We start from the raw sequence: 14,572 nt of genomic DNA on the forward strand, positions 1-14,572 counted from the left end.
CTCTTGTTATCCTTTGCTGACAGATTTATTTAGGAAAGCTCAGGAGCAGCAAAGAACCTAGATTCTAGCTGCTTATTGGTAGCCGCATATATATACCGATTGTCATTGGCTCACCCATGTGTTCATTTAGAAACCAGTAGGGAATTGCTGCTCCTTCAACAAATGATACCAAGAGAATGAAACAAATTAGATAATAGAAGTATAATTAGAAAGTTGTTTTAAAATTGTATTCTCTATCTGAATCATGAAAGAAAATTTTTGGGTTTCATGTCCCTTTAAGATTTTAATATGTAATTATTGTTTTTTTTTTACTAATAGATGAATATTTTAATAGTTTTGTGCCAATATAAGCTTAAAGGGACATTTAAAGGGAAATTATACAAAGATTTTTTTTTTGCTTAAATGTTTTGTAGATGATCCATTTATATAGCCTATACAACTTTTAAAACTGTTTGCTCTCTCTTAATCACGAAAGTTTCATTTTGATTAGTGTCCCTTGATGATAATTGAGTGATCTCATATCTAGTGCGTGCAACCAGATCAGAAGGTAATGGATGTAATTCAGTTATTGCACTCACTATTTCATTGTTTTTGTTCTGCAGGAGAATGTGGTTAAAGCCAACATCAACAAGAAGTTCTCTGCTCATTATGATGCTGTGGAAGCGGAGCTGAAATCCAGCACAGTGGGCAAGTATAGTGACTTAACACAGGATCCCCCCCCATCATTCTGCCCTATAAGGCTTGCGACTAATGCCCGAAGACTGTGTCTCTTATTTAAAGGGCCATGATACCCATAAAAAAGCTTTCTAGAATATATCGCCTGAACATCTCTATGTAAAAAAAGGAAGATATTTTACCTCAAATTTCCTAAGTATTCTCACCCCACTGTAAAGAGACTTTAAGCAGCCTGTCAGGATACTTGTCCCAGGACAAGCTAGGGAGTGTGAATCTATCATGTGCAGGCACAGTCATGTTATTTTCCTATTCAGTTGAACTAAGTTATGTGAAATCTCATGAGCTCACAGTACAGGCAAAGAATTACCTCAGCACTTTTTGTTTTTTGTTTTTTCAACTTGCCTCTGGACAGCAGCTGAAGTATAACTGTTTACACAGCACTTACTTTGGTGAGCTGAAGAAATTTTGAGGTAAAATATCTTCTTTTTTTTTTTTTTACATAGAGATGCTCAGGTGATATTTTCTTGTCAGCTTTTTACAGTTATCCTGCATCAGTTTCAAGTGATTTAGCAAATGAGTATTATGTCCCTTAAAAGGGACATGAAACCCCAAAAATGTATTTTATGTTTTAGATTAATACAATTTTAAACAACTTTCCAATTTACTTCTGTAAAATTTTGCTTAATTCCTTTGGTATCCTTTGTTGAAGAAGCAGTAATGCACTACTAGGAACTAGCTAAATCTACTGGGTGAGCCAATAACATGAGACATGTATATGTGCAGCCACCAATCAGCACCTCCTGAGTCTACTTAGGTATCACTTTCAACAAAGGATATCAAGAGAACAAAACAAATTGGATAATAGAAGTAAATTGGAAAGTTGGTTAAAATCCCATGATCTATCTGAGTCGTGTAAGAAAAAAGTTGGGTTTTATGTTCCTTAAATTGACAAAACACAAATGATGAAGCTATTTTGTTCCAGCATATTTTTAACAAACATTATTCATAAAAAGCCATATAGTACAAAGATAAATAAATCGAATATCTTCACATGATGCATAATAATAGGTTTTTGATTTTCTCATGTTATGTAAAATAAAAACAAAGTCTTATTATAATTGTACAGTATTACTTTCTGTATTTATATTAAAGACATTTAAATCTAAAAGGGATAGTGTGCTGTAAAAAAAATAATATTCTTTGTTTTTCCAGTTATCCATTTTTACCTGCTGGGTTGTATTAAATTGTTGACGGATATCTCCTATACCTTTTTACTTTGTCGTTAGAAATAGCTGTTTTTTCCTGCTGACATTTCCACCTATGCTAGACATTTCAATACTGCAGTAAAAGCTATGTGAACAAGAGGCATCAGAAGAAATCAGACAAGTGGGTGTAGGAAAGAGAGAGAGAAAGCCCTTTTAAAGGGTGTTTCAGCACCAGTTTTAAATATAGTGAGCTCTTATCTGCTGCTTGCCCGAATACACTGTCCCTGTATTATAACCCCCACACACTCTCCACCGTATGTGCTGGTCTAGAGCAGACATCATCAAACATGGCACTTCAGAGGTTTTGGAACTACATTTCCCATGATGGCTGAGCATCATGGGAAATGTAGTTCCAAAACCTCTGGAGGGCCAAGTTTGATGATGTCTGGTCTAGAGGTTCATCAGTCCACTTATATGTTCCCATCATTTTTCTAGGTATGACATAGCGGGTGTTACAGCCAATCAGCTGCCTTCTCTATTGTAATAAAGCAGTTTTGTAATAAAGCACTGTGTATTTTAATGCTCTATCTTTTCCCAGGTTTGGTGACCCTAAATGACATGAAAGCTAAGCAAGAGGCTCTTGTGAAAGAGAGAGAGAAGCAACTAGCAAAAAAGGAGCAGTTCAAAGATCTTCAGCTGTGAGTATTTCTAGTCTGTCTATGATGGGATTTCTTGTGTTCTAATTGTATTAAAGGAATATCTGCTCTATCTGAATCATGAAAAACAAATGTGGGTTTAGTTTCCCTTTAAGTGCTAAGCACTTTCCCACCTGGGTCCTAAGCTGATTTAAGTTTTTTTTTATTTTTTGAAATATATATGTATATTTTTTTTTTTCTTCAGATCCCCAAGACCTACACCATTGGAAAGGTTAGGCAATTACCTTTACAACGGTGGGTCTTGGTGGTCTGTAGCTGCTTAGATGCCTGAGATACAGGCTTCTAAGCAGCATGCCCCCTTTTCCTATACTTATCATTGTCATTTTTAAATAAAGTTGCGCAGTGATGTCATTGCGCAAAACGTGAATCCCCGGCGATGCCTGGCTCTATACAGGCCCGATCGCCGGGGTAGGAGTGGGTGGGAGCCCCCACATCTCCCTCAGGGTTGGAGAGTGCATGCGACGGCTCTGAGCCGTCGTTAGCACCTGAGTGGGAAACTCTGCGACGACTCAGAGCCGTCGTTAGCACTGAAAGGGTTAAGCAACTTTCTAATATATTCCTATTATCAATTTTTTTTTTTGTTCTCTTGCTGTCTTTATTTAAAAAGCAGGAATGTAAAGCTTAGGAGCCGGCCCATTTTAGGTTCAGCACCCTGGATAGTGCTTGCTTATTGGTGGCTACATTTAGCCACCAGTAAGCAAGCATAACCCAGGTTCTGAACCATAAATTGACCAGCCTTAAAAGCTTTACATTCCTGCTTTTTAAATAAAGATAGCAAGAGAACAAAGAAAAATTTATAATAGGAATATATTAGAAAGTTGCTTAAAATTGCTGCTCTATCTGAATCATTAAAGAAAAAATGTGGGTTTAGTATCCCTTTAATTTAAAGGGATATGAAATCTAAAAAATTTCTTTCATAATTAAGATGGAACAAACAATTTTAAACAACTTTCCAATTTACTTCTATTATCAAATATGCACCACTCTCTTGGTATAATTTGTTTAAAGGGACATAATACTCATATGCTAAATCACTTGAAAGTGATGCAGTATAACTGTAAAAAGCTGACAGGAAAATATCACCTGAGCATCTCTATGTAAAAAAGGAAGATATTTTACCTCACAATCTCCTCAGCTCAGCAGAGTAAGTTCTGTGTAAAAAGTTATATTTCAGTTACTGCTCAGCTGCAGGTAAAAAATAATATAAAATGAAGAAATTAACAGCATCCAATCAGCATCAACAGTGCTGAGGTCATGAACTCTTTTACTGTGATCTCATGAGATTTCACTTAACTCTCATGAGATTTCATTGTAAACTTCCTTAAGCTGAATAGGGAAATAAGATGAGTGTGCACGTAAGTTCGCTCCTTCCGCTGTCCCGGGACAGACATACTGATTTGCTACTTAGAAGTCCTTTACAATGGGATAAGGCTACTGAGGAATTTTTGAGGTAAAATATCTTTCTTTTTTACATAGAGATGTTCAGGTGATATTTTCTAGTCAGCTTTTTACAGCTATGCTGCATCACTTTCAAATGTTTCAACATTTGGGTATTATGGCCCTTTAAGGAGCCGCAATGCACTACTGTGAGCTAGCGGAACATACAAGGTGAGACAATGGCAATAGTAGGCATATATGTGCAACCACCAATCAGCAGCTAGCTCAAAGTAATGCATTGCAGCTCCTGGGCCTACCTAGTTATGCTTTTCAATAAAAGATACTAACAGAATGAAGCAAATTAGATATTAGAAGTACATTGGAATGCTGTTTAACCCCTTAGTGACCAGAGCACTTTTCCATTTTCTGTCCGTTTGGGACCAAGGCTATTTTTACATTTCTGTGGTGTTTGTGTTTAGCTGTAATTTTCCTCTTACTCATTTACTGTACCCACACATATTATATACCGTTTTTCTCGCCATTAAATGGACTTTCTAAAGATACAATTATTTTCATCATATCATATAATTTACTATAAAAAAAATATAAAATATGAGGAAAAAATGGAAAAAAACACACTTTTTCTAACTTTGACCCCCAAAACCTGTTACACATCTACAACCACCAAAAAACACCCATGCTAAATAGTTTCCAAATTTTGTCCTGAGTTTAGAAATACCCAATGTTTACATGTTCTTTGCTTTTTTTGTAAGTTATAGGGCAATAAATACAAGAAGCACTTTGCTATTTCCAAACCACTTTTTTTCAAACTTAGCGCTAGTTACATTGGAACACTGATATCTTCCAGGAATCCCTGAATATCCCTTGACATGTATATATATTTTTTTAGAAGACATCCCAAAGTATTGATCTAGGCCCATTTTGGTATATTTCATGCCACCATTTCACCGCCAAATGCGATCAAATAAAAAAAATTGTTCACTTTTTCACACATTTTGTTACAAACTTTAGGTTTCTCACTGAATTTATTTACAAACAGCTCGTGCAATTATGACACAAATGGTTGTAAATGCTTCTCTGGAATCCCTTTTTTCATAAATAGCAGACATATATGGATTTGGTGTTGCTTTTTGGTAATTAGAAGGCCGCTAAATGCCACTGCGCACCACACGTGTATTATGCCCAGCAATGAAGGGGTTAATTAGGGAGCATGTAGGGAGCTTGTAGGGTTAATTTTAGCTTTATTGTAGTGTAGTAGACAACCCTAAGTATTGATCTAGGCCCATTTTGGTATATTTCATGCCACCATTTCAACGCCAAATGCGATTAAATAAAAAAAAAGTAAAATTTTTCACAATTTTAGGTTTCTCACTGAAATCATTTACAAACAGCTTGTGCAATTATGGCACAAATGGTTGTAAATGCTTCTCTGGGATCCCCTTTGTTGATAAATAGCAGACATACATGGCTTTGGCGTTGCTTTTTGGTAATTAGAAGGCCGCTAAATGCCGCTGCGCATCACATGTGTATTATGGCTAGCAGTGAAGGGGTTAATTAGGTAGCATGTAGGGAGCTTGCAGGGTTAATTTTAGCTTTAGTGTAGAGATCAGCCTCCCACCTGACACATTACACCCCCTGATCCCTCCCAAACAGCTCTCTTCCCTCCCCCACCCCACAATTGTCCCCGCCATGTTAAGTACTGGCAGAAAGTCTGCCAGTACTAAAAAAAAGCTATCCTTGATAAAAAATAAATAAAAAAAAAAGGCATACTTACATATGCTGCTCTAGAGGATCCCCCCTTAACCACCAACCTCCCTGATACCCCCCAAACAGCTCTTTACCCATCCCCCTCTAACTTATTAGTAGCCATCTTTGGTACTGGCAGCTGTCTGCCAGTACCCAGTTTATAGTAAAATATGTTTTTATTTTTATTTTTTTAATGATTTTCTGTAGTGTAGCTTGCCCCCCCCCAAAAGACCAACCCACCACCCCTCCCAGATCTCTTAGATTCACATATATGTAAATAAATTTGGCAATCACTGCCACTTTAATCCCATCACTTTTCTGTAGTGTAGCGGTTCCCACCCGCTTCCTACCCCTGCGCGCGCCCGGCGTTCCCGCCCACGATCCCGCCCCCCTCCACATGATACAGCCCATCGATGGCCGCCCACCCGCCTCCCAGACTGGCTCCCACCCACCAACGAAACCGGCCATCGATGTCCGGTACAGAGAGGGCCACAGAGTGGCTCTCTCTGCATCGGATGGCCAAGGGGGGTTATTGCAGGATGCCTCGATGTTGAGGCATCACTGCAATAACCGGAAAGCAGCTGGAAGCGAGCAGGATCGATTCCAGCTGCTTTCCAGACCAAGGACGTACGCCACACGTCCTCGGTCATTAAGTGTATTTTTTTAGAGGACGTGTGGCGTACGTCCTTGGTCGTTAAGGGGTTAAAATTGTATGCTCTATCTGAATCATAAAAGTACAAAATTGGGTTTCATGTACCTTTTTAATCTTTCATGATTCAGAAAGAGCGCACAATTTTAAACAATTCACTTCCATTATTTCTCTATAAGAAACCTTAATATAGTCTATGAGTATTGTAACCTCTGCTGAAACTATTAAGACAGTTGGTACTAACTCTTGCTTCAGCCATGTCACCCCTTATTTACATTGTTTGATACAGTTTTTAGTGAATGTGGAATAAAGATACTATTATTATTAAGTGGAGGAACCATCAAGTTGCCCATTTGCTTTGATACAACATCTGGGATTTGCTCAGGTGCCGCATAGTAATGCTCCGATTCACTCTTGGATTACTGGACTGTCCATACCTTTTTCATCAGACCTCTTCCCAGAAAACGTAAAGGGACAGTATACACCAATTTTCATATAACTGCATTTAATAGACACTACTATAGATCGGTATCTGTGCATATTCTTATTTAAAGATTCAGTATAAAACCTTTTAAAAACTTACTTAGAAGCTTACAATTTAGCACTGCTGATGAGGTTAGGCTGCGACACCCACTGAGAGGGGCTGAGAAAACAGGTAGGGCAGACCCCCCCCCCTCATATGAAAAGGCCCATTACACACACACAAGAACAAGCAGGAATATGTAGACATTAGTATACATGTAAACCTTTGGAGTTTGTTTAGAAGTCTGAAAATCAGCACAATGGTATTAAAAAAAATAAATAAGTAAAACTATAGATTGTTACAAAAACACACCCAGATGGGCTATATAAATGGATCATCTACAAAACCTTTATGCAAAGTAAAATCTAGTGTACAATGTCCCTTTAAACTCTGCCCCTGGATGACTGTACATTTCTTTCATCCTCCTTGAGCCGATCTCCTTTTCGCATATAAAGTTCAAAGTTGTTGCTCTCCTTAAAAGGACAGTAAAGTCCAAATTAAACTTTCCTGACTCAGATAGGGCATGTCATTTTAAACAACTTTCCAATTTACGTTTATCATCAAATTTGTTTGTTTTTTCTCTTGGTGTTTTATGTTAACCCCTTAAGGACAAGGCCATTTTTTAATTTCTTTCCCTTAAGGACCATGACTATTTTTACATTTCTGCGGTGTTTGTGTTTAGCTGTAATTTTCCTCTTACTCATTTACTTTACCCATATATTATATACCGTTTTTCTCGCCATTAAATGGACTTTCTAAAGATACCAATATTTTCATCATATCTTATAATTTACTATAAAAAAATGATAAAATATGAGGAAAAAATGGAAAAAAACACACTTTTTCTAACTTTGACCCCCAAAATCTGTTACACATCTACAACCACCAAAAAACACCCATGCTAAATAGTTTCTACATTTTATTTTTCATACCCAATATTTACATGTTCTTTGCTTTTTTTGCAAGTTATAGGGCAATAAGTACAAGTAGCACTTTGCTATTTCCAAGCCATTTTTTTTCAAAATTAGCGATAGTTACATTGGATCACTGATATCTGTCAGGAATCCCTGAATATCCCTTTACATGTATATATTTTTTTTTAGTAGACAACCCTAAGTACAACCCAAAGTATTGATCTAGGCCCATTTCTTTTACAAGATATACCGAGTCCACCGTTTCATCCTTTACTTGTGGGATATATTCCTCCTGCTAACAGGAAGTGGCAAAGAGCACCACAGCAGAGCTGCTATATAGCTCCTCCCCTAACTCCTCCCCCCAGTCATTCTCTCTGCCTATGCTAGCAATAGGAAGGGTAAAGTTTATATGGTGATAAAATGATAGTTTTAGTTTTCTTCAATCAAGAATCTTTTATTTTTTAAATGGTACCAGAGTGTACTATTTTTCCTCTGGCAGAACATAGAAGAAGAATTCTTCCTGGAGTCTGATGATCTCAGCAGTTGTAACTGAGATCCATGTTTGCTTTCCCACAAGATTGCTGAGGAGAACAGAAGAGTCTTCAGTGTGGGGAACGTTTCCTGCTGTAAGCAGCACTGAGGTATGTGCAGTCGTCATTTCTGAGGAGACTGTGATGTATCAGAACTGACTGACATAATTCCCATAGAGGGAAGGGGTAAGCAGTAATTCTGTTCAATGAAAGAGGTTATTACTGTGATCCTGTATGGTTTAATGCATGGTGAGACACTGGGGCAGCCTAACGTTTTATTAGCAATCTAACATAGGTTATGGCTGGTGGTTTTTAATTTTTGGGGGTCCACATGGCTAATATTGCACTCGTTTTTAGTGTTTGTTATACCCACATGGCTTGTTTGGGATGTTTTACATGCTGCGTTTGAGCTTAGCATACATCGTAGTAGATGGGCGGAGCCTGTTTTTTTGCGCCTCAGTTGCACAGTTTCCATACTCACAGGCAGTAGCATTCAGCTCCGGTTGGGCCCAAAGTAATCACTCTTGTACCGGAGTGATTTGGAGGGTCTTCTAACATCCCTGGGGGCAGGTAGGCGCCACAACAGAGCTGTGGCGAGGTGCGGATAAACGTTAAGAGTTTTAGTCAAAACGTCATTATCCTTATTAAATAATTTGTTTAACTGTCCTTACTTGGGGTGCAATATCCGGATGCTTTTTAGGGCAGAATTATCTAAAAATTGTGCATCTGTGTTTCATTCTTAGCGGTTCTGCAGAACTTTTGCGCTTTTTAATTTCTTAAAGGCGCAGTACCGTTTTTTTGTTAAACTGTTTTATACTTTCAAATAAAGTGTTTAATTTTTCTGTGGTGTTACATAGCCTGTTCAACATGTCTGACATTGAAGAAAGTCAATGCTCTATGAGTTTAGAAGTACATTGTGCTCCTCTTGTACTGAAAGGGCCCTACACTGTAAAGGTTACATTTTAGGTAATGAAAGTGTGTCTAAAGATGATGTTCAGTCTGATATGCCACCTAATTCTCCCCAAGTGTCTCAACCTTTAACGCCCGCACAAGTGACGCCAAGTACTTCTAGTGCGTCTAATTCTTTTACTTTGCAAGATATGGCTGCAGTGATGTCTACTACCCTTACAGAGGTATTGTCTAAACTGCCAGTTTTGCAGGGTAAACGCAGTAGGCCGGGTTCTGATGTAAATGCTGAACCCTGTGATGCCCTAGTGGCTATTTCCGATGCACCCTCACAGTGTTCTGATATGGGGGTCAGGGATTTTATGTCTGAGGGAGAACTTTCAGAATCAGGAAATGTATTACCTCAGATAGATTCGGACGTCTTGTCCTTTAAATTTAAACTGGAACACCTCCGTCTGTTGCTCAGGGAGGTTCTGGCGACTCTGGATGATTGTGACCCGATCACGATTCCCCCAGAAAAATTGTGTAAAATGGACAAATATTTGGAAGTACCTACTTACACGGATGTTTTTCCGGTTCCTAAGAGAATTTCGGAAATTGTTGAGTAGGAATGGGATAGACCAGGTATACCGTTTTCTCCCCATCCTACTTTTAAGAAAATGTTTGAACTTTTGTTCACCAGGATTTTCTATTACAGCCTATAGCTTGCAAGGTTCCAGTAACTACTGCAGCTGCTTTTTGGTTTGACGCCCTGAAAGAGTCTCTGAAGGTTGAGACACCTTTAGAGGACATTTTAGACAGAATTAAGGCTCTTAAGCTAGCAAATTCTTTTATGACGGATGCTGCTTTTCAACTTGCAAAATTAGCAGTGAAAAATGCAGGCTTTGCCATTGTAGCACGTAGAGCGTTATGGCTAAAGTCTTGGTCGGCTGACGTATCGTCTAAATCTAAGCTTTTGTCTATTCCCTTCAAGGGTAAGACCCTATTCGGGCCTGAACTGAAGGAAATAATCTCTGACATTACTGGAGGTAAGGGTCACGCCCTACCTCAGGACAAGCCCCTCAAGATGAGGAGTAAACAAAATAATTTTCGTTCCTTTCGAAATTTTAAAGGAACATCCTCTGCTTCCCCTTCCTCCACTAAGCAGGAAGGGAACTATGCGCAATACAAGGCGGTCTGGAGACCTAATCAGGCCTGGAGTAAAGGTAAACAAGTCAAAAAGCCCGCTACTGCTGCCAAGACAGCATGAAGGGGCAGCCCCCGATCCGGGACCGCATCTAGTAGGGGGCAGACTCTCTTTCTTTGCTTGGGCAAGGGATGTACAGGATCCCTGGGCATTGGAAATTGTGGCCCAGGGGTATCAGTTGGAATTCAAAGACTTCCCCCCAAGGGGAAGATTTCATCTTTCACGATTGTCTGTAGACCAGACAAAAAGAGAGGCGTTCTTACGCTGTGTAAAAGACCTCTACACCATGGGTGTAATTTTCCCAGTTCCAGATCGGGAACAAGGGCAGGGGTTCTATTCAAACCTTTTCGTGGTTCCCAAAAAAGAGGGAACCTTCAGACCGATTTTAGATCTCAAGTGTCTAAACAAGTTCCTCAGAGTCCCATCGTTCAAGATGGAGACTATTCGTACAATTCTGCCTATGATCCAGGAGGGTCAATACATGACCACGGTGGACCTGAAGGATGCGTATCTTCACATCCCTATCCACAAGGATTACCATCAGTTCCTGCGATTTGCATTTCAGGACAAACATTATCAGTTTGTGGCCCTACCCTTCGGGTTGGCCACGGCTCCCAGGATCTTCACAAAGGTTCTAGGGTCTCTTCTAGCGGTTCTCAGGCTGCGAGGCATAGCAGTGGACGATATCCTGATTCAGGCGTCAGCATTTCATCTGTCCAAATCTCACACGGACATCGTGTTGTCATTTCTGAGAACTCACGTTTGGAAAGTGAATGTAGGGAAGAGTTCACTAGTTCCACAGACCAGAGTTCCATTCCTGGGAACTCTGATAGACTCAGAAAATATGAAAATATTTCTGACAGAAGTCAGAAAATCAAAGATTCTAAATACTTGCAGGGCTCTGCAGTCCATTCAGCGGCCATCAGTGGCTCAGTGTATGGAAGTCATCGGACTAATGGTAGCGGCAATAGATATCATCCCGTTTGCTCGCTTTCATCTAAGACCACTACAACTGTGCATGCTCAGTCAGTGGAATGGGGATTATGCAAATTTATCTCCTCAGATAAATCTGGATCAAGAGACCAGAGACTCTCTCTTCGGTGGTGGTTGTCGCAGGACAATCTGTCCCAAGGGATGTGCTTCCGCAGACCATCTTAGGTAATAGTAACGATGGACGCCAGTCTTCTGGGCTGGGGTGCAGTCTGGAACTCCCTGAAGGCTCAGGGTTTGTGGACTCATGCTGAGTCTCGATTACCAATCACTATTCTGGAACTGAGAGCGATATTCAACGTGCTGCTGGCGTGGCCTCAGTTGGCTTCGGCCAAATTCATAAGATTCCAGTCGGACAATATCACGACTGTGGCATATATCAATCATCAGGGGGGAACAAGGAGTTCTCTAGCGATGATAGAAGTATCAAAGATAATCCGATGGGCGGAAACTCATTCTTGCCATCTGTCTGCGATCTATATCCCAGGGGTAGAGAACTGGGAAGCGGATTTTCTAAGTCGTCAGACTTTTCATCCGGGGGAGTGTTTGCAGCCTTGATTCATCAATGGGGCACACCGGAATTGGATCTGATGGCATCTCGACAGAATGCCAAACTTCCACGTTACGGGTCCAGGTCAAGGGATCCCCAGGCTGTACTGATAGATGCTCTAGCAGTACCTTGGTCGTTCAACCTGGCGTTCAACCTGGCTTATGTGTTTCCACCTTTTCCTCTCCTTCCTTGTGTGATTGCCAGAATCAAACAGGAGAGGGCTTCAGTAATTTTAATAGTGCTTGCGTGGCCACGCAGGACCTGGTATGCAGATCTAGTGGACATGTCGTCTCTGCCACCGTGGAGACTGCCATTGAGAAAGGACCTTCTCATTCAAGGTCCGTTCCAACATCCAAATCTAACTTCTCTGCAGCTGACTGCTTGGAGATTGAACGCTTGATTTTATCTAAACAGGGTTTCTCTGAGACGGTCATTGATACCCTGATTCAGGCTCGCAAGCCGGTCACTAGAAAAATTTACCATAAGATATGGCGTAAATATCTTTATTGGTGTGAATCCAAGGGTTACTCATGGAGTAAGATCAGGATTCCTAGGATTTTGTCTTTTCTCCAAGAAGGATTGGATAAGGGATTATCAGCTAGTTCCTTGAAGGGACAAATTTCTGCTTTGTCAATTTTGCTTTACAAGCGTCTGTCAGATGTCCCAGATGTTCAGCCATTTTGTCAGGCTTTGATTAGAATCAAGCCTGTGTTTAAACCGATTGCTCCGCCATGGAGTTTGAATTTAGTTCTTAATGTTCTTCAAGGAGTTCCGTTTGAACCCATGCATTCCATAGATATTAAGCTGTTATCTTGGAAAGTTTTGTTTTTAGTTGCTATCTCTTCTGCTCGAAGAGTTTCTGAGCTTTCTGCATTGCAATGCGATTCCCCTTATCTTAAATTCCATTCTGATAAGGTGGTTTTGCGTACCAAACCTGGATTTCTTCCTAAGGTTGTTTCAAATAAGAATATTAATCAGGAAATTGTTGTTCCTTCTCTGTGTCCTAACCCTTGTGTTACAGAAGCATTAGTTATTTTGTTGTGAAGAGCTTATTTCCCAGCAGCAATGCCTGAACCAGCAAGCCAGCGCCTAAGAAGGGCTCCAAGAAAACCGTAACAAGTTTCATTTCATAAAGAGTTAACTCTTTTTTTTCAGCTTTTAGAAACTATTGTCTAATCACCTCTGGAGCCAGACTGCTAATTGATAAGATGAACTTGTAAACTTGTTATCTTAAGTACTGTAATCCTATTGTGGCCTGTCAAAGGACAGTGCTCTCTATCTAAATGTGTGATGGGGGATTTTGTGCTTCCCCCCCTCTCCCCCTGGGAGTGCCCTGTGTGCATGTAACCTTAATAAAAAGCAGGCTGGGCATCCCAGTCCTGAGTTCTTGTTTGACCCTCAATCGCAGCGTTGACTCGTTTTTGTGGGCAGAAGGGTATCCTAGCTGTACTGCAGCTAAGGGAGATTATTCTATATTTGCGAGACTCATATAGAATACTATGGAAAGCAGCTTCTCCCCTCTTTAGCAATAGGGATCCAGGCTACTAAGCGGTCCATCTCTCAGCGAGACTAAGGGTAACCGTAACATTTGGCGGCAGCGGCGGGATTTTCCTGGATTTCCTAGGAGAGGTACAGAACGGATGGAGAGCGCTTACGAAAAATTGAAGCGTACAACCCTAAAGGATTTACTTGAAAGCAGAGGGGGGTACGCCAGCAACCGGCCGAGGAGAGAGCTGATCACAGAATTGACCGAACTGGATCAGAGCTTCACAATGGCGGAAACACCGACCACGATTAGTGACGAAAAAACCAGGATTGTTCGGGAAAGGCTCTCATTATACGGGCCGAACCCCTCCATGGAATTGGTACAGCAGTTGATGGCGGAGGCGGACAAGGATATACGAGAGACTCGAGCCCACGAACTCAACCTAGCGAACGCACACCGCAATGCTGAAGCCCCGCAGGTAATCATCCCTGTCGAAAATGCTGGGAGGCCCAAGATACCCTATGCGGCATTTCGACCCTTCCTAGAGAGCGAGACAGGGATTGATGAATATTTGGCGGACTTCGAAAGGCAATGTGCCCTGCACCAGATTCCCAACAGAGAGTGGCCCACGATATTGTCTGGGAAACTATCCGGGCGAGCCCTGGAAGCCTTTCGTACTCTGGGTGCTGATGAAGTGACACAGTATGAGCTAGTTAAGGAGACACTGTTGCGACGATACGCTGTAACTCCGGACACGTATCGCCGACAGTTTCGGGGCACGGAAAAGAAGCCTAACGATACCCATATGGAATGGGCGCACCGAATGCGGAGAGCGGCAAATCACTGGCTGAGCGGAAGTAAAGCGGTGACTGGGGAGGAAATTTTACAATTGTTTCTCTTAGAACATTTTTATAATGGCATGGAACAGCAAGGGAAGGAATGGCTGCGAGACAGGCGGCCTTCTACCTTAGAAGAAGCAGCCAAATTGGCCGATGAACATTATGACTCCCGTCTTCACGAACCCATGAACTACCGAGCTCCAGCACGGGTCGAACCCAGAGAGGTTTACCGTGCACCCCCTCGTGCTGAATTCCGAGC

The 14,572-nt window shown here is 40.9% G+C and overlaps 1 protein-coding gene across 2 annotated transcripts in view; it reads left to right on the plus strand.

Annotated features, from left to right (window-relative positions):
• FAM50A (family with sequence similarity 50 member A) overlaps positions 1-14,572 on the plus strand; it is a 92,493-nt gene that overhangs the window by 4,966 nt on the left and 72,955 nt on the right. For both annotated transcript variants that reach the window (XM_053696067.1, XM_053696068.1), the window contains exons 3-4: positions 603-687; positions 2,479-2,578. In XM_053696067.1, the coding sequence (XP_053552042.1) occupies positions 603-687; positions 2,479-2,578 (185 nt within the window). The remainder of the gene's footprint in view (positions 1-602; positions 688-2,478; positions 2,579-14,572) is intronic.

The sequence above is a fragment of the Bombina bombina genome, chromosome 12, assembly GCF_027579735.1.
Source record: "Bombina bombina isolate aBomBom1 chromosome 12, aBomBom1.pri, whole genome shotgun sequence".
NCBI classification, from domain to species: domain Eukaryota; kingdom Metazoa; phylum Chordata; class Amphibia; order Anura; family Bombinatoridae; genus Bombina; species Bombina bombina.